At 43.9% G+C, this 19,409-nt stretch overlaps 1 protein-coding gene across 1 annotated transcript; it reads right to left on the reverse strand.

The window, feature by feature from the left end:
- Positions 1–591: 591 nt before the first annotated feature.
- On the reverse strand, positions 592–10,316 carry SNX12 (sorting nexin 12). The gene is made up of 4 exons (XM_015443747.3): positions 10,028–10,316; positions 4,219–4,314; positions 3,187–3,311; positions 592–2,464 (listed from the first exon to the last, which is right to left on the reverse strand). The coding sequence occupies exons 1-4, from the start codon at positions 10,190–10,192 to the stop codon at positions 2,362–2,364; spliced, it is 489 nt and encodes a 162-aa protein (XP_015299233.1). The 5' UTR covers positions 10,193–10,316; the 3' UTR covers positions 592–2,361.
- Positions 10,317–19,409: the final 9,093 nt, after the last annotated feature.

The raw sequence follows: 19,409 nt of genomic DNA on the forward strand, positions 1-19,409 counted from the left end.
TGTAGGGAAACCATTTCAGAGCTCAATGGTCAGATGAATATCCACCCGCCAAAAGTTCTGAGAGTTCACCCACCTTTCTGCCTGTGTCAAACTTATTTGGAAAAAAAAAAAAAAACAACAGTGTCAATTGAGGTAAAAAGCCTATAGAAGAAATGTTTGTTGGTGTTGTGTGGGTGTGTCAGAGGATGAACACATTCATGTGTTTATGTACATGTATTACATATGCAGACACACACACACACACACACACACACACATATAAATATATATAATAAATATATTCTGCCCAAATTAGCACAAACCCACAAGCTTAAAAACCAAATCTGCTAAATGTGACTCAAACCACAGGTACTGAGCCTACAGCTACTTCCTGCAAGCAGATGCATTACCTCTGTGACAAAGTCAGCTGTGAGTTGCAAAAAGGATAGGTAAATATCATAAAGATAAGTTAAGATTCTGCTTTTTAAAAAAATTTAAATGCAAAACATTACCTCAGGACACTGGCCACATTGTATGATTTCTGCATAATACCCAGCATATCCTAGACACTAAAAAATACTAAATTTACAACTTAAGCAGGAAAACAGAGGCTTGCTTCACAGTGGTTTAATATGAACAGAGTTGAATATGACATTGTCTGACAGAAGAATGAACAGTTTGCTGAATAAAAGCCCCGAGTCAGGATATATATACACAGCAGAAATGGGGCCTCAGACTCTCAGCACTTGTGCACAATGAAAGAAGAAATCGTTTTTAAAAAATGTCTATAACAGAGGATACAAATCAAAAAGGCAGCAACAACAACATTGGCGAGGTGGGAAAGGGAGCAGAGCCTCTCATTTGGGGCTGCTTAGCCCCTGGCACAGGCTCAGCAGCTGGAGAGCTGTCTCAAGGAACTTCAACATTTAGATGGGCTCCAAATCCTATGTCAAAATACAATCCTAATCCCTCTGATCAGGGTCAGTCAGAATCAGTAATCCTTTTCCCCAACGCCCTGCATAGAAAACTCCAATCTTTCCATGATAAGGAGTCTAAGCAAAGAGCCCCCACCTCTCACCTGGCACCAAAGTTAACTTGCTCTCACCCCACCACTTAGGACAGACATTGGGCCCCAGCAAACAAACCACCCCCTCCCAGACAGAAACCAGGATAGTTGCCAGCCTCAAGAAGCTGCTTCAGATGTTAAGATTTGGGAAATCCATACCAAGCTGCTATCCATAGTTCAACTTCTGGAGAAAATGCTGGAGTTGCATGAGAAACAAGTGCAGGCAGTTCAATAACCCTGTGACCACGCTGGGGAGGGCAGCAAAAATTCTTGCCCCTGAGCCCCATTCAACAGCTCAAAGTGCTTAGGAGAAGTCAGAGACTGTGTGGTTGGTTTGTGTGCTTCTGCCCTGTGGCAGCACTAAATGGGATGGGGGAAAGGAGAATGGAAGGAAGACAGTGTTGATGCCCTTCCCTACCGCCGGGAAGAGCCTAGAAGATAATCCACTCCCACCCTTCAGGGAGTTACCTGGCAGTGGTGAGTTGCCCCCACCCCTCAAGCCACCAAACCTGCAAAGCTAACCCATAAAGTAGCAAGGGCTTAGGGAGGGAGAACTCCTGGCCCCATACTGACTCACCAGCTGATGAGCAAAAATAGGCAGCTAAAGTGGGAGCCACAAAGGGAGAAGGGCTAGGCAATAGGAGCTCCCCTACTGCCCTATGGCTTTCTTCTGACTCTGAAGCAGCCATAATGATGGGCCCAGAAAACCCACACACCCTGCTCCATACAACAGACTGCTTGGACTCTAGGAGGATTACTGCCATGGAAAGCAACAAAGGAGAGAGAAAGCAACAAAAGAAACTGTTAAGAAAACTGGGAGCAGGCCTAGAGAAAACAAGGAAAGCTTCTGAGTCTCTACCACCTTTCCAAAAAGGAAAAAATACATGCAGTTAGGAAAGGCAGGGTTTTTCCCTGCTCGGTGTTCTTGGTTAAACCTAAGAGTAAGAAAAATCCCCTGGACTTGCAGCATCAGTATGTATCCAAGTGCCTCACCAGCACAAGCGCCCCCCTCCCCCCAGGTTAGCCTTCCGGCATGGGTAAATGCCCAAGAAATTGCCGTCCAGTCTAATCCCCCCACCCACCCACCCCAACCCCAAGCAAAGGGCATCTGCCTGTGGGTTCCCACCTCTCCTCAGAGAAGAGGATCCTAGCAGAGTGCCCACATGGTGTAGTCAGGTACCAGGGAGCACAATGCCAGACAGTCTATCAGGCCAGGAGATGGGCAGCCAACTTCAGATCAAAGACAGAGAGAGGCTTAGTGTAAAAACCAATGTCATTTCAGCAGGAAAGTAGAGGGCAGGTGGTGAGAGGGGCTCCTACTGGCGCACCTTCCCCGGGACGTAGTTCCTGTCAATTGCCTCCTCCTGCAGGAACATGTGTAGGCAGCGTTCATTCTGAGCCAGTGGGTGCCCAGCAATTCTATAAAGAAACCAGGATGGTTATCAGTAGTATTCAGAATCAGAGAGAATTAGCAGAGGGATGGGGATGTGGACAGGGGAGGAAGGGCAAGGTCAGCCCTAAGGTTCAAGCCAGTAGAGGACAGCAGTAGGGTACCACCTCAACCCTAATATTGTAGAGGGGACAGGGAATAGAGGGGCAAGACAGGGAAATCCCTAGATACAACCAACATACTGTGCTTTCTCAGGCTCTGACATACAGGATCAGAATTCTACTCAAAGGAATAGAGTTTTACTGTCCAGTCAGCCCACCACATAATTGGCACCACATCATAGTACCCATTATAAAAGGTGAGCTGGGTGCGGTGGCTCATGCCTGTAATCCCAACACTTTGGGAGGCCAAGGTGGGTGGATCGCTTAAAGTCAGGAGTTCGAGACCAGTCTGGCCAATATGGTGAAACCTCATCCCTACTAAAAATATGAAAATTAGTCGGGCATGGTGGCCTGTGCTTGTAATCCCTGCTACTCAGAGGCTGAGGCAGGAGAATCGCTTGAACCCAGGAGGCAGAGGTTGCAGTGAGCCGGGATCGCACCACTGCACTCCAGCCTAGGTGACAGAGTGAGACTCTGTCTCAAATAAATAAATAAGTAAATAAATAAAAATAAAAGGTGAGGTAAACAAAACATAAAGAAAGACTACGATGGCAAAAGTAGCAAGTGGAGCCCCCAGGAACTTGGCTTACTTGTTAATAAACTGCTCGAGGCCCTGCCTCCTTTCTTCGATGAAAGACTCTTCAAAGATCCCTTCATCTCCTCGGAAAGGGAGCTGCCGCTTCAAGGCTTTCCCAGGCAGTGGTGGTACTACAATCTGAAGGCACACACAAAATTCCAGCCACATGGGAGAGAGACAGAGTGGGAATGAGATGGTAAAGCACTGTGTACCTCATTTCTTGTTAGGCATAGGGTCTATCTTGTCCCACAGCCAGCAACTTGCAAGAACTAATACCATAAGAACAGTCAGGATGGCTCAGGTCAAAAATTAATCCGTTTCTGTGGGAGGACAGGTTTACCACCTCAAAAGAAGGAAATAAACTCCAAATAATCCTCACTTTCCTTAACAAGCCACTACCATTCAAGAATTTAGCTAGGATTTCCCTGACACTAGACTTTCCATTTTTAGCACCTACAGGAATTAAGTTGTACAACTTTACTAGCGACTAAGTGAAGTAATAACTTAAAAAAAAAAAAAAAAAAAAAAAAACTTGTCCTGAACTTACCACTTTCTTTCTTTCTTATTCTATTTTTTTTTTGAGACAGAGTCTTGCTCTGTCACCCAGGCTGGAGTGCAAGGGCACGATCTCGGCTCACTGCAACCTCTGACTCCCAGGTTCAAGCAATTCCCATGCCTTCGCTTCCCAAGTAGCTGGGATTACAGGCATCCACTACCACGCCCGGCTAATTTTTTGTATTTTCTGTAGAGACGGGGTTTCACCATGTTGGCCAGGCTGGTCTTGAACTCCTGACCTCAGGTGATCCGCCCGCCTCTGCCTCCCAAAGTGTTGGGATTACAGGCGTGAGCCACAGCGCCCAGCCAGAACTTACCACTTTCAAGTTTCAAAAGGTTATCCCCCCGATCTAAAATACTGAGATTTGATGGATAAGAATGTGTTCACCCTCTTCATTCCCTTCAAGACTTTATAGACTGTGGTTGTATGCCCCCTCAGCCTATGTAGATCTCCTCCTCCAAAGATGCCACACAGAGAACAAGGCCATACCTTGCTATCTCGCTCCAGCTCATTTTTCAGCCACTCAAAGTCACTGTAGCGCCGCCGTACGCAGGACTCCTTCAGCTTGAAGATAGGTAGGTTTGTCTACATAGAAGGAAAAATGAAAGAAGAAAGATGGAAAGTAATGTTCAGCCTGTGGTAGCCACCTGTCTGAGTAACTTGGACAGGTCCCAATAAAGAAATAGCTTCTATGGATCATGCTCCTATAACCTTTCAAATCACCACCAGGTAAAGACCAACCCTTACCACATCCAACCTTGTCACAGCTGATGATCAGAAGTCCCTTGCTGCTTAGAATTTATCCTACACGTAGACTTGCAGTAGTATGTAAATATGTACGTATAGGAGTTTTGACCGGGCTTGGTGGCTCATGCCTATAATCCCAGCACTTTCAGAGGCCGAGGCGGGCAGATCACTTGAGGTCAAGAGTTCAAGACCAGCCTGGCCAACATGTTGAAACCCCGTCTCTACTAAAAACACAAAAATTAGCCAGGCATGGTGGCACACACTTGTAATCTCAGCAACTTGTGAGGCTGAGGCAGAAGGATCACTTGAACCCGGGAGGCAGAGGTTGTAGTGAGCCGAGATCACACCACTGTACTCTAGCCTGGGAGACAGAGTGAGATTCTGTCTCAAAAAAAAAAAAAAAAAAAAAAAGAGTTTCATTGCATTTTATTATTTATAATAATAATAAATGTCTACGAATAGACAACAGGTTACAATGAATTATGGTATACCTGTATAGTAGAATATTAAATAACTATGAAAAGAATGTGAAAGCCAGGTGCAGTAGCTCACACCTATAATCCCAGCACTTCGGGAGGCCGAGGCAGGAGGATCACCTGAGCCCAGGAGTTTTGAGACTAGCCTGGGAAACCATAGCAAGATTCCATCTCTACAAAAAGTAAAAAAGCCAGGTGTAGTGGCAGTGCTCGCCTGTGGTCCCAGCTACTCAGAGGGATCACCTGAGCCCAGGAGGTCAAGGCTATGGTGAACTGTGATCATGCTACTGTAATCTGGCACAGAGACTCTGTCTCTCGGAATAAAAATGAAAGATCTCTATGTGCCAGTATGGAAAGATATTAAGGAGTAAAATAAAGATATAGAACAGTGTGTGTGTGTGTGTGTGTGTATATATATATATATATACACACATAGTTTGCCTCTATTTGTGTTTTTAAAAAGGATATGTATGTATATATTTACACTGATGAATAAAGTATTTATGAAAAGATACTGGTAATGGTGATTGACTTTTGAGAGTAAGAGAAGACAACTGGAATGGGTGGAATAGTCACATTTTTCATTGTAAAATTTGAATTTATCATGTGTACATACTACATTTTCCTTTAAAAAGTGAATTTAAATTCCCTGTAAAGAGAAAAACACATCCAAGGTATGCCTACGTCTGCTCTTCCTGTCCAAATCCTCTCCATTCTACCACTGCTTACTCAACTCTCACTTCATACAAAAAAATTTCCTGACAACACCAACTGGATTTATTGGTTTTCCTCCTCTCTGAACTCTTCTGACATTCATACTTTAGCATTGCCTGATATACTATTGTTTTATGCATCATGTTTGCCTTGTCTAACTAACTAATCTCATTAAGATTAGAAACTATGACTACTTCTGCATCTTCTAAAATGCAGAATATGCAAGTTACTCAATAAATGCTCAATTAATTAATAGAGACTCTATGTGTCTGTTTATCATCTCCTCATCTAGAAAATGCAGAAGAAATCGCCATTACAAAAGTTGGCTTACCAAAGCTTGCTCCCTGATATAAATCAGCTCATTCCTACATTTTAAACACTGAGATTCCCAAGGCTCTAGTGGCAACACGAATCCCTTGACAGACAGAAAGCCCTGATCTTCATTCCTGCCTACAAGTTCTAAATAGAAATGGCCAACCACATGTATTAATACTGACCATATTTACTGCCAGTCAATTCAGGTGAGAGGATGAATAAAATAAACTAGTTATCTCCTTTCTCCACAACTGCCTCTTGGCGGGAAAAGAGCATCTCGAAACTCTATTAGAGCTTCACACAGACCCCACACTACATCATGCTTTGTACTCCTTGACACTGGAAATTGTTTTTTCAGGATCCAGTTCTTAAATAGGCCATCAAAAGCCAAATAACTGGCCAACTTACATTAGTTAAACTCCATCCAGGATCGTCAAGGTTCAAGGAATGTCAATAGGTTGAAATGGAGTGAGATTCATATAAAGTAATATTACTAAACCATTATTTATTTAAGGGCGGGATGCGGTGGCTCACGTCTGTAATCCCAGCACTTTGGGAGGCTGAGGCGGGCGGATCACTTGAGGTCAGGAGTTCAAGACCACCCTGGCCAACATGGTGAAATCCTGTCTCTACTAAAAATACAAAAATTAGCCAGGTGCTTGTAATCCCAACTACTCAGGAAGGTGAGGCAGGAGAATCGCTTGAACCTGGGAGGCAGAGGCTGCAGTGAGCCAAGATCATACCACTGCCCTCCAGCCTGGGTGACAGAGCAAGACTCTGTCTTAAAAAAAAAAAAAAAAAAAAAAGGGAATAAACAAGGCCAAGCACGGTGGCTCATGCCTGTAATCCCAGCACTTTGGGAGGCTGAGGCAGGCAGATCACCTGAGGCCAGGAGTTCGAGACCAGCCTGGCTAACATGGTGAAACCTTGTCTCTACTAAAAATATAAAAATTAGCCAGGCATGATGGTGTGCACCTATAATCCCAGCTACTGGGGAGACTGAGGCAGGAGAATTACTTGAACCTAGGAGGCAGAGGTTGCAGTGAGCTGAGATCGTGCCACTGAACTCCAGCCTGAGTGACAGAGTGAGACTCCATCTCAAAAAAAAAAAAAAGAATAAATAAGTGGCCAGGCATGGTGGCTCAAGCCTGTAATACCAGCACTTTAGGAGGTCAAGGCAGGAGGATCACTTGAGACCAGCCTGGACAACATAGGCTGTCTCTATAAAACCTTATCTCTACAAAAATAATTTTTAAATAAATTCAGGTATGATGGGATATGCCTTTAGTCCCAGCTACTCAGGAGGCTAAGGTGGGAGGATCACTTGAGCCCAGAAGGTCAAGGCTGCAGTGAGCCATTATTGTGCCATTGTACTCCAGCCTGGGGAATAGAGCAAGACCTAGTCTCAAAGAATTAATTAACAAGCTGGGCACGGTGGCTCACACCTGTAATCCCAGCACTTTGGGAGGCTGAGGCAGATGGATCACTTGAGGTCAGGAGTTCGAGACCAGCTTGGCCAACATGGTGAAACCCTGTCTCTACTAAAAATACAAAAATTACCCAGCCGTGGTAGTGCATGCCTGTAATCCCAGCTACTTGGGAGGCTGAGGCAGGAGAATCACTTGAACCCAGGAGGCAGAGGTTGCAGTGAGCCAAGATCACGCCACTGCACTCCAGCCTGGGCTACAAGAGCGAAACTCTATCTCAAAAAAATATATATGTATTAGCCAGGTGTGGTGGCACCATGCCTGTATGCCTGTAGTCCCAGCTACTCTGGAGGCTGAGGTAGGAGAATCGCTTGAACCTGGGAGGTATAGGTTGCAGTGAGCTGAGATCATGCCATTGCACTCCAGCCTGGGTGAGAGAGCGAGACTCCATCTCGAAAAAAAAAAAAAAATTGTGGAAGGGACCAATTAAAAGTTTAGTGAGTAGAAAAATTTTACATGCTAAAGTTTTGCTACTAAGTGTTGTCAAGGAGACTGAAGTGTAGTAGAAAGAATATGGAGTCAGACATATTTGTGTTAAAATCCCAGCCCTGTCAGTTATAGTTATGTGTACTTGGGCAAGTTACTTAAACGGCATTCCTCCTCAGTTTCCCATGTGTAAAACGAAGTTTTGTAAGGATTAAGACAAATTAAAACCTAGTTCAGTGCCTGGCACACAGCAGGCACTAGATGAACAGTCCCTGTTGTTACTAGAATACCTGGAGTAGGGCCAGGCGTGGTGGCTCATGCCTGTAATCCCAGCGCTTTGGGAGGCCGAAGCAGGAGGATCACTTGAAGTCAGGAATTCAAGACCAGCCTGGCCAACATGGCAAAACCCCGTCTCTACTAAAAATACAAAAATTAGCCGGGCATGGTGCATGTGCCTGTAATACCAGCTATTCGGGAGGCTGAGGCAGAATTGCTTGAACCCAGGAGGTGGAGGTTGCAGTGAACCGAGATCGCACCACTGCACTGCAGCCTGGGCAACAGAACAAGACTCCATCTCTAAAAAAGCAAAAGAATACCTGGAGTAAAGAGCGATTTCATTCAGAATCCCTAAGACTCTTGGCTAATGCATCGAATGTCTCCAAAATCCCACAGCAGACAGCCCTTATGCTGTACTAGTTATGCCCAAGCTCCCTCAGGTAACTAAGTTCTCCAGCACTGACAATTTCCCGCTTTTATCATATTCTAAAGGACCTAAATTCCATTCTCCCCCAAAGACATGATTTCAAATAGTTCTTATATAGACAAGTGTTTCTCATGTTTTGCTATTCACTTTTCTTTCTTTAGTTTGGACTTTGCCAAGCTTGGAATCTGGAAATCATCATTTCTCAGTAAGATTTCAAAGCCCGAGTAGGAAACCACAATTTCTCATTCAATTCACTCCTTCAACAATGAAAGCATATACACTCTTTTAGTTCTTCAATGCTGTTTGAGCAGGATGCTGTCCACAGAGAATATTCTGGCCTTTTAGTCTGAGAAGAAAACATATGGAAAACTGGAAAATGATTCTCAAACTGTTTTGCCTATAACCACTTCAAGTGGGCAAAAGATCCTGTAAACCAAATACTCTATCTGGACATTCCATCCTTGCATTATGGGCTAAGCACTAGAGTAAAGTCCTCTGTCATGCATGCTGGAAGAAGCCACTCCGGGGCAGTTCTGAAATGTCATGTATTAAAGTAACTACAGACCAGGGTCAGAATCCAGAAGGGTAATCTAGGACAGAAAGGGCAAAAAGCCATTCATATAATGGCTTTTTGAGAGTCAATAAATACTGAAAGAGAGTCAATAAATACTGAAATAAACATTCTGGATACTTCAAATCTAAAGGATCAGCATAGAATGAAAGCAGTGACTGACAAGGCACCAATCCCAGGGCAAGGCCAGGTTTCAAGGCGAGACAGAATGTAGTACCTGCGAAAACTTAAGCATAAAACATTTATCTCCTTCAGATGCTGATCCGACACAAGTTAGGAAAGCGCTCGGTCTCAAGGAGACTCCCTTTCTTATTTCTGCTCCCACAAGCCCGCCGTCTGCCTTTTCTGGAATCTACCTTCCCTTTAATTCAAGGCTTTGCTTAACTCCATTATCCCAGGAAGACCTCATTAGAAAGCAGCCGTCCTTCCTGCCCTCCCTCTTCAGACTTCCCGCAACCTAGTTTAGTTATGGAGCTCAGCGATATATCGCCTTGGCTTTCCATCCCCCAGCCCTCTTCCATCCTCCCTCCCTTCCTTCTGTCGCTACAGCAGTGATTCCTATCTCCTTGAATTCCTCACTCTAATCTTTTTCCATCCACCCCACCCTATCCAGCCATGCTTCACTTCCTCATGGGTAGTTTTCCTGCATCCCCGTCCGATGTCTCCCTCAGGAGTTTTCTGCATCCTCCGGTCACAACTGAATCGGCAGACCTCTCTCCAAGCCTATTATGCCCCTAACCCCCAAATGACCCCTAAGGCGTCTTCCCCGCCGTTAGTTGTCCCCGCGGTAGCCTCCCTCCCCCCTCCCGCCCGCGCCGCCCGGTCCTCCCTCAGCTGTCTCCCTCACCCCGTGACTCACCCGCATGCGAACCTCATAGGTGGTGAAGCGCGCGCGTCCCACGCCCACCGTCTGAGGATTAAAGATGTCGATCTCCAGGAAGTTACTTGGCGGCCCGTAAGCGTCGGTCAGGTCCTGCGGCTTCGAGTTAAGGCGCCGGGTGTCAGCTACTGCCGTGTCCGACATCTTTCCGAAGGAGAGCCTGGGACCGGGGAAGGGGGGTGGGGGACAGAGGCCTGAGGCAGGAGCGCGCACGGCCCCTCCCGCTTGCAAAATAACCAGCCAACCCACAGGCGGCGGCGGCGCGCACGCGCGCCCACGCACGCGCGCACGCGTACGCCGCTCGGGCCCGGGCCCTGCGCCCTGAATAGCGGCCGTGCTGCCTGCTGCGCGCCCTGTAGAGTGGAGGCCATATTCAGGCTTCCGGGTGATGTTTGTGGCCACCCAGGAACCTGCATCCCCGATACGCAGTACCCAATACCCTGCTTAGCACCACTGGCTGGCTCCGCCAATCGCGGCTCCTCAACCCAAGAAATTGTCTCATACCGTGTATCAATCAACAGTGGGTAGTGCCCCGCGAGCCAGGCTCCTACAGTGATAGGTCGAAGCCCTGTGACCTGAATAAGTCCTGGTTTTCCGCGAAAATAGAAGGGTGGTCTATGGAGGGTGGGGTTCCAATAATAGTACTGAGAACCTATAACGTAGCCGTCCCACCTGTGCCACTGATGCTTTCAGTTCATGCCACACACAATGGCGCACTCAGCACTACGTATGGTGCCAGGAAAGCAGCAAGCAACTAGAATGGGGTAAAGAAAGACATTTCTCTCTCACTTTTCAGGAAAATTGGGCATATCTTACTCCTTGTTGCCACACTCCAGGTGTACTCAATCTTATATTTCTCAGCAAATTGAGGGTACTTACTTCATACCTTCTATTTCTACTCCGCAGAACTCCATATTTGGCACTGCTCTGAGGTTGCCTGCAACCCATAACGGAGATAGAATAAATGTTTACATGAGAATATCTATAGAAATACTAATATTTATATGACTAATTTACATATGCTCTACATTAAAGGGTAGACAGGGTGATGATTTCAGGTCATCCTTTCTCCACCTTTCCCTTGCCCTCCTCTGCTCAAAAAATATTTCCCGTATCACTGATGCCAGAAATTCTTTCAACAGAGTATGAGGCCCTACAGTTTCACAATTGCTATTTAATTCAATTTAACCAATATCCACTAAGCAACTACTTACGTGCCAAGCACCATGCTAAACACTAAAGTCTTGGAGTTAAATAAGAGAGTCCCTGCCCTCAAGGAGTTAACATTCTAGCAAGGGAGACAAGTAAACAAAACTAATATAATGTGACAAATACAAAATAAGTAAATGTTCAAAGCAGCACATAGGAAATGTATAATTGGAAAAATTAGGGGAGGCTCCCCTGGAGGAGGAAACATGAGTTTAACAGACATGAAAAGACATAAAGGACAAATAGGAGTGGAAATAGGGAAAGGTAATTTCTGGAATAAGAAACAGCATATGCAGGCCAGGCGCGGTGGCTCACACCTGTAATCCCAGCACTTTGGGAGGCCGAGGCAGGCAGATCACTTGAGGTCAAGAGTTCGAGACCAGCCTGGCCAACATGGTGAAACCCCGTCTCTACTAAAAATACAAAAATTAGCTGGGCAGGGTGGCACACGCCTGTAATCCCAGCTACTCGGGAGGCTGAGGCAGGAGAATCGCTTGAACCTCGCTTGAATCGCAGAGATTGCAGTGAGCTGAGATCATGCCACTGCACTCCATCCTGGACAACAGAGCAAGACTCCATCAAAGAAAGAAAAGGAAAAAAGAGAGAGAGAGAGAAATATGCAAAGTCCTTGTGATAAGAAACAGTAGGGCATTTTTAGGCATTTATCGCCAATTCAGACTGTGTGATGGAAGTGTTTAGAAAGGTAGACTGGCTAAGGATGGGCAGACAAAGGATGATCTGCTTATATTAAGCAAAGGATCTCTGACTTTATGATAGGTGATACAACGCTTTATAGTAGGTGATAGGGAGTCCCTGAAGGATCCTAAGCAGGAAAAATACATGATCAGATGTATGTGTTAGAAGAATTGTTTTGTAGACAACATGGAAGATGTATTTAAGTTGAATTGTGAAGGTATTGACAATAAGACTCAGAATCAAGTGGTGATGGTGAGAATGGAGAAGAGGGAAGAGATAGGACAGAGATTGAAGAAATAAAATAGGACTTGTATGTGATTAGATATGGTGGTAGTATAGTGTGGGGCTTAAATGTGTGACCCATGGACTTAGGCTGCCTGGGTTTAAATCCTTGCTTTCTAGCTGTATAACCATGAGCAAATTATACAAACAGTTTTCCTCATCTGTAAAAAATGAGTTCAGTTTAGATAAATATGGGGTGTCTGTAGAACATCCAGGTGGAGATGTCCAGCAAGTAGCTGGAAATACTGGCCTGGAGCTCGAGGGCGAGGTCAGGGTTAGAGAGATAGAGATATGAGAGTCATCAGCATACCATGTAGAAAGAAAAACATGAAGAGGCAAGGACAGAAGATTTAAAAATTGGTGAGGGCATGCAGTTTTGGTAGGAATGTGAATCGGTACAATCTTTCTGGGAAATAGATTGGCAGTATGTGTTTTTCTTAAAAACTTTGACTTGAAGAAACTTGTAATACTGGTTGTCTCTGGAGAGCAGAACTGGAGAAAAGGAGGCACAGATGGCAGGGAGGGTTGTTTTTCATTAACTATGTTTAAGTATAGTGCCTTTGTATTTTTTTTATTTTAAATGTTATTTACCAAAATCTTTGACTCAAAAGTTTTACTTCCAATAATTTATCCTCAGAAAATAATCAGATAATCACATAAAGATACCAGTGTAAGGATCCTGTTTTTAAGAGCAAATAATTGTGCATTTTCTGCAATATTTTTGTAGTCTTTTTTTCTAATTTGTGAATTTGCTTATATAACAAATCTTATTTTATTTTATTTTTTTTTTGAGACGGAGTCTCGCTCTGTCGCCCAGGCTGGAGTGCAGTGGCGCGATCTCGGCTCACTGCAAGCTCCGCCTCCCGGGTTCACGCCATTCTCCTGCCTCAGCCTCCCGAGTAGCTGGGACTACAGGCGCCCACAACCGCGCCCGGCTAATTTTTTGTATTTTTAGTAGAGACGGGGTTTCACCGTGGTCTCGATCTCCTGACCTTGTGATCCGCCCACCTCGGCCTCCCAAAGTGCTGGGATTACAGGCGTGAACCACCGCGCCCGGCTTTATAACAAATCTTATAAAGGGGTAGCGGATTTTATATTTTACAAGGCTTTTTATCTTAGTCACTTCCATCATAAATTTCACTATCCTGTGCAAATGGCCTAATTTACAGTTCCCCTATCTATCCATTTAAAATAATGTCCTATGCTTGTTGATACAGAATGATGTCCATTAAAAAGTGAAAAAAGCTGGTAAAAAATATTGTAGTATATCATTTGTATTAATGTATATTTTATATATATAATTAATATAAATAGTTATAATTATAAATAATATATAATATAATATAAATATAAATAACTATATATAAATATTTATATATAAATAACTATATATAATTTTTAAAGTCTGGAAAGACATACAGCAAAATGTTAGCAGTGGTTACCTCTGTGTGGTGGGGTTTCAGTTGGATTTTATATTTTTATAATTTTCTAAAGGATCTGATGTTTTAACAATAAACTTACATTTCTTTTTTAACCAGAAAAAGTAAAACTATTTCCATTTGGGAAAAACATTAAAGGGCAGGCACAGAAAAGAACAGCTTGTGGGCCAGGCACGGTGGCTGGCGCCTGCAATCCCAGTACTTTGGGAGGCCGAGGCGGGCAGATTGCCTGAGTGCAGGAGTTCACGACCAGCCTGGGCAACACGGTGAAAACTGGTCTCTACTAAAATACAAAAAAGTAGATGGGCGTGGCGGCGTGCACCTGTAGTCCCAGCTAGTCGGGAGGCTGAGGCAGGAGAATTGTTTGAACCTGGGAGGCGGAGGTTGCAGTTAGCTGAGATCAAGCCACTGCACTCCAGCCTGGGCAACAGAGCAAGACTCCATCTTGGAAAGAAAAAAAAAAGCCTGTGAAGGATATCAGGAAGGAGTGGTCAGAGAGGTAGGAAGAGAGCCAGAAGACAATAATGATCTGAAGGCAATGAATGAAAATGTTTCTAAAAGGAGCAAATAGGTGGTTAATAGTGTTTAATACAGTAGAAAGGTCAAATAAGATAAGCCCTGATAAATGTCCAGTAGATTTAATAATTACTTAAATGAGAACAGTTTCAGTAGAGTCCTGGGAGTAGAATCCAGATCATAGTGAATTGAGAATTGAATTAGAGGTGAAGAAGTGGAAACATTTAATAGAGAATCTTTTGAGAAACTTGCCTAAGAAAGAAATGTAGCCAGAGAGCAATGCATAGTCAAAGAAGGATTTGTTTTTTAGGATAGGAGAGATTTAAATGTGTTTAGCGCTAGAGGGACCAATTCCATAGAAAGTGAAAAGTTAAATATATAGATGAGTGACGAGATAAGGCCCTAGGAGAATTGTGCAAGTTAAATTCACAATGAGGTGTAAATAAATGATAAATGATCTTTGAGAAAAAATTTTGATAGGGTGAAAAGAAGAGGAGAGTAGAGGGTACTGGGCTAATTAAGTCCTTTGCATTAATAAGGCAGTAACAGCTAGCTGGCTCCCATACACACACACACACACACACACACACACACACACACACAGAGCACCCTTTTTATTTTTCATGGCAGGCACAGAAGTTCAGAGCTACTAAGTGATGTTGGGTGAAGCACAGTTATCCTCTGTACCTCAGCGCGCGCGCGCGCACACACAGACACACACACACAGTAGCTGAGTCAAATCTCTTGACAAACAGGTGACATCAGAACTTGATGCGCACTTTCCTCTCTACTGCGTTTCCTTGACCACAGTGATTCTTGGCCAAAAGGAGTCAAGAATGGGGGTGGTGAGAAATGAAGATTTAGGACCTTTAAATTGTATGGAATCCCATTAGTTCATCATCCTGCCCACAGGCAGTACTGTACCTTAATCAAACAGACACCTATTCATCTTCCTGCCCGTACATTTTTCTCAAAGGACATTTCACAATCTCCGACTCAGTGTTATGCAACCATACTGACAAGAACTTCTTTCGATTCTCCCTTCAGGCTGTCCCAAGGAAATGGCAAATCAAAAGACCCTGTAATTTGGGGTGTTTGTGTTCCTGAAAGCAGGAGGCTGGAACTGCAGGGAGGGAGTACGAGGGGAGGGTCTGGTTGTAAAAACAGGTAGAGTGGTGAAAACAAAAGAGTAGAGCTCATATCCATACAATCTGTATTTCAGGGGATCTGGATTTAGAGCTTAACTGCCTTTCTATGGAGCACCCTACTCCTTTCCACACACACCCATCCAGCTGCCTATTACCATTAGTGACTTGTTCCCTTCTTGACGTTCATTTCACCTGAGGCCTCCCTGAGGATAGTCTACTTTAAACTAAATCCCCTCTGAAAGTTGTCAGTTGTCTCCCTATGTTGATGAAGTGCCCTTTAAATACTCAACTTGCCTACTTAAGTTGGTGATTGTATTTATTTCACAAAAGTATCTCTAAGTCGCCTAGGGGTGAGGGCAATCTGGGAAAAAGTGGCGGCAGCCTAAGTGGGCTGTTATGCATGTTAATGGGGTTGCTAAAGACCTAACCCATCAGCTGACAAGAGTCTGACCTCCAGCTTCCATAGAGGTGTTCGTTAGTTATATACTTAGTTATCTAGAAACAATAAGACCTGGAAAGACAATAACGTTGAATTAGCCAGCCTTCTTCCCTTAATAAAAGCTAACCTTTTATTGAACACTTACTATCTGCCAGGCACAATTTTAAGTGCTTTATATATTTTAACTCAGTTAATCCTCAAAACAATCCTATGACATAGGTGCTATTTTTACATCTGTAGTGTAATGATGAGGAATAGACGGATTAAGCAACTTGCCCCAAATCACACAGCTAATAGTGATAAAATCAGGATTTGAACCCGGTCTGGTTTTTGAGCTCAGGCTTTTAACATGCCTCTCAGAGGAGAATATTTTAGCCCTGTATGTCACCATAAAGAGAAGTGGGGGGGGGAATATTTTAAAAAGGAAAAAGGAAGAAAAAGAACAAAAAATGTGATTATGGTGGGAGGGAAATAGAATGACTCTAACAAATGCTGATATAAGCTGCAAATTCCTGCCTAGATGTTGTTCTTCATCTGTTTGGTCTTTAGTCTGATGCTTTATGTGTTGAATTGTATCTTAACTATGACAACTTGAAGCCTATTTAATTTCTGCCCATCCTTCAAAGCCCAGTGCAGGTCCCACCTCCTCCATAAAGCCTCCATATCCACCCAGTCTACAGTAACCTGTACTTTAAAAATTGTGTTTACACTTATTGTCTATAGCGTTCATTTGGCTCTGGCTCACATTCTTAGTTAGCCTCCTGTGCATATATGTCTCATCTTACCAACCACATTGTAAAGTCCCTAAGGGAGGGTCTAAGACATATTTTTCTTGCATCTTGCATCCCTATAATTTCTAGCATCGTGTTTTGTAAATAATAGGCACTCAGTAAATATTCATTGGTTGACTGGTTAAAAAAGAGACTGCATCTTGGTTAACATCTACATCATTTAGTGAAGAACTGTGCACTCAATGTGTACTCAATAAACATTAATAATATTACAAACTCATTCAAAAAGCCTTTATGGAGTTTCTTTTTTTTTTTTTTTTTTTTGAGACGGAGTCTCGCTCTGCCGCCCAGGCTGGAGTGCAGTGGCCGGATCTCAGCTCACTGCAAGCTCTGCCTCCTGGGTTTACGCCATTCTCCTGCCTCAGCCTCCCGAGTAGCTGGGACTACAGGCGCCCGCCACGTCGCCCGGCTAGTTTTTTGTATTTTTTAGTAGAGACGGGGTTTCACCGTGTTAGCCAGGATGGTCTCGATCTCCTGACCTCGTGATCCGCCCGTCTCGGCCTCCCAAAGTGCTGGGATTACAGGCTTGAGCTACCGCGCCCGGCCTGCCTTTATGGAGTTTCTACAGTGTGCAGAGAATGGTGCTGTGGGACTATGAATGAAATAAAAGACACAGCTTCTACCTTTGAAGAGCTTGGCTTGGTTCTCTTCTTCATAAAGTCTTCTCTTACTACTTCAGCGCACGTTATCTCCTTTCTCTGAATTTCTGCCGCATTCGAAGTAAAGACCAGTTATCACTCAATTGGTTTGTCTCCCTCGGTTCAATTGCAAGCCCCTTGAAGGAAATGGACAGCTCTGTCCTGGGAACATAATAGAATCACAGAATTGGAAGGGACTTCACAACTTTCCCTATCATCAAACTTCCTACCCAATGCAAGAATCCCTTTTGCAACACCCCTAATGTAGCTCTTATTTAACTCTATGCTTCCAGTATCAGGAATTAGCTGAAATAGGAAACACAGCAGGAAGAGCGGGTTCAGAGGCAAGATAATGAGTTGGATTTTGACTACTTGCAATTTAATGTGATTGTTAGACAATCAGGCAGAGACAAACAGCTGAAATTCAAGTCTCAACCTTAGGAGAGAGGTCAAGGCTGAAGAGAGAGATTTGAGAGTCTTGGGCACGGAAGTGGTAGTTGAAGCTCTAAGATCAAGTAAGACTGCCAAGGACAAGAGAAGAAAAGAGCCAAGGACAAAGTCTCTGAGAATTCCCCTACTTGGAAAGTGACAGGAAAAATCAACAAGGTGGGAGAAGACCTGGAAGGCAAAGGAAAAATTTTAAGGAGAGGCTGGTCACCAGAGTTAATGGAGGATGATGCAATGAAGTTAGAGAGGATGAGACTGAGAAAAAGTTATTTTATCTGGTGATTAAGAAGCCAGACTTGCCAGGCGCGGTGGCTCACGCCTATAATCCCAGCACTTTGGGAGGCCAAGGTGGGCTGTTCACCTGAGGTCAGGAGTTCAAGACCAGCCTGGCCAACATGGAGAAACCCTGTTTCTGCTAAAAATTAAAAAAAAAAAAAAAAAAAGCCAGTTGTGGTGGTGGGCGCCTATAATCCCAGTTACTCGGGCAGCTGAGGCAGGAGAATCACTTGAATCCAGGGGGCGGAGGTTGCAGTGAGTTGAGATCACACCACTTCACTCCAGCCTGGGCAAAAGAGTGAAACTCCGTCTCAAAAAAAAAAAAAAAAAAAAAAAAAGAAAAGAAAAGAAAAGAAAAGAAAAAGAAAAGAAAAGAAACTGGACTTTTGACAACCTATGACCTAGAAGAGAGCCATTTCAGTGAAATGGGGTCTATTTTTGCTTGCTCTTGTTACCCCTAACACCTAGCAGAGCGCCTGGCTTGATACATACTTGTTGAGTAAATGAATGGATTGGTGAAGTGTAGATCCTGCCACAAATATGAAGTGGTGGAAAAAGGGGAAAAAGTGGACAAATTGGCCTTTTTCTCTGAAGCAAGGGGAGAATATGGGTGATGATATACAGAAATATTAAGGTGAAAAAGAAAGAAGTTGAGGTCTATGATTTTACCCCTAAAATATGAAGTAAACTCATCTGAGAATCTCTTACAATTTCCATTCTCAGTATGATGGAGTAAATTCTCAATAGATAACATTTGTAAACTCTGGACAAAATACACACGCACAGACAGATACACACACGTGCGTGTGTGCGTGCACAAACACACACACACGCACGCACGCACAACTTGAAGGCTCCAGAGAGTGAACAAAAGCAGGCAGATTTCAGAGGGCAATTGGAGCTTGGAATAAGAGGTCAGCATGGGGTGAGTTTCTCATTTTTGTGGCCTCAGCCTGAGGTCAGGCTGCAATCACTGGCCACATCACTGAAAGTCCATTAGGAAATCCTTATCTTTCTAGCCTGAAGAACCAAAGGACAGAGCCTGGGACAACCACAGCCTCTGGAAAGTGAGGAGATGGCTAAGAAAGGAGAGATTCTGAGAAAAGGAACCCTAAATTATCTGTATAAATTCTTCCCCAAGGCATATTCTGAACTGTGCATGCATAGGGCAGTTTCCATCTAAAACTGAAAGAATGGAACTAAGATTTGAGCTGCCACTAACCACAGGTAAGGCAAAGTACAGTTTGAATCTAAACAAGTTAATTACCTGCTAAAAGAAACACATCTACCCTCTCAGAGAATATAACAGAATCCAGAATCTCCACAACATAACATACACAATGTCCAGGAGCCCCTCTAAAAGTAATACAGTTATCCATATCCATGGGTTCTGCATCTGTGGATTCAACCAACTGCAGATCAAAAATATTCAAAAAACAGGCCAGGCGCAGGGGCTCACGCCTGTAATCCCAGCACTCTG

This window comes from Macaca fascicularis, chromosome X (assembly GCF_037993035.2).
Source record: "Macaca fascicularis isolate 582-1 chromosome X, T2T-MFA8v1.1".
Classification (NCBI taxonomy): domain Eukaryota; kingdom Metazoa; phylum Chordata; class Mammalia; order Primates; family Cercopithecidae; genus Macaca; species Macaca fascicularis.

Bases quoted from the DNA above. Each gene is read 5' to 3' on its own strand.
- SNX12 (XM_015443747.3), bottom strand. From the start codon at position 10,192: ATGTCGGACACGGCAGTAGCTGACACCCGGCGCCTTAACTCGAAGCCG. The intron at 4,315-10,027 runs GTGAGTCACGGG...CCTTCTATGTAG, and splicing joins CCTATGAGGTTCGCATGCGG to ACAAACCTACCTATCTTCAA. The intron at 3,312-4,218 runs GTATGGCCTTGT...GTGTGCCTTCAG, and splicing joins AGCTGGAGCGAGATAGCAAG to ATTGTAGTACCACCACTGCC.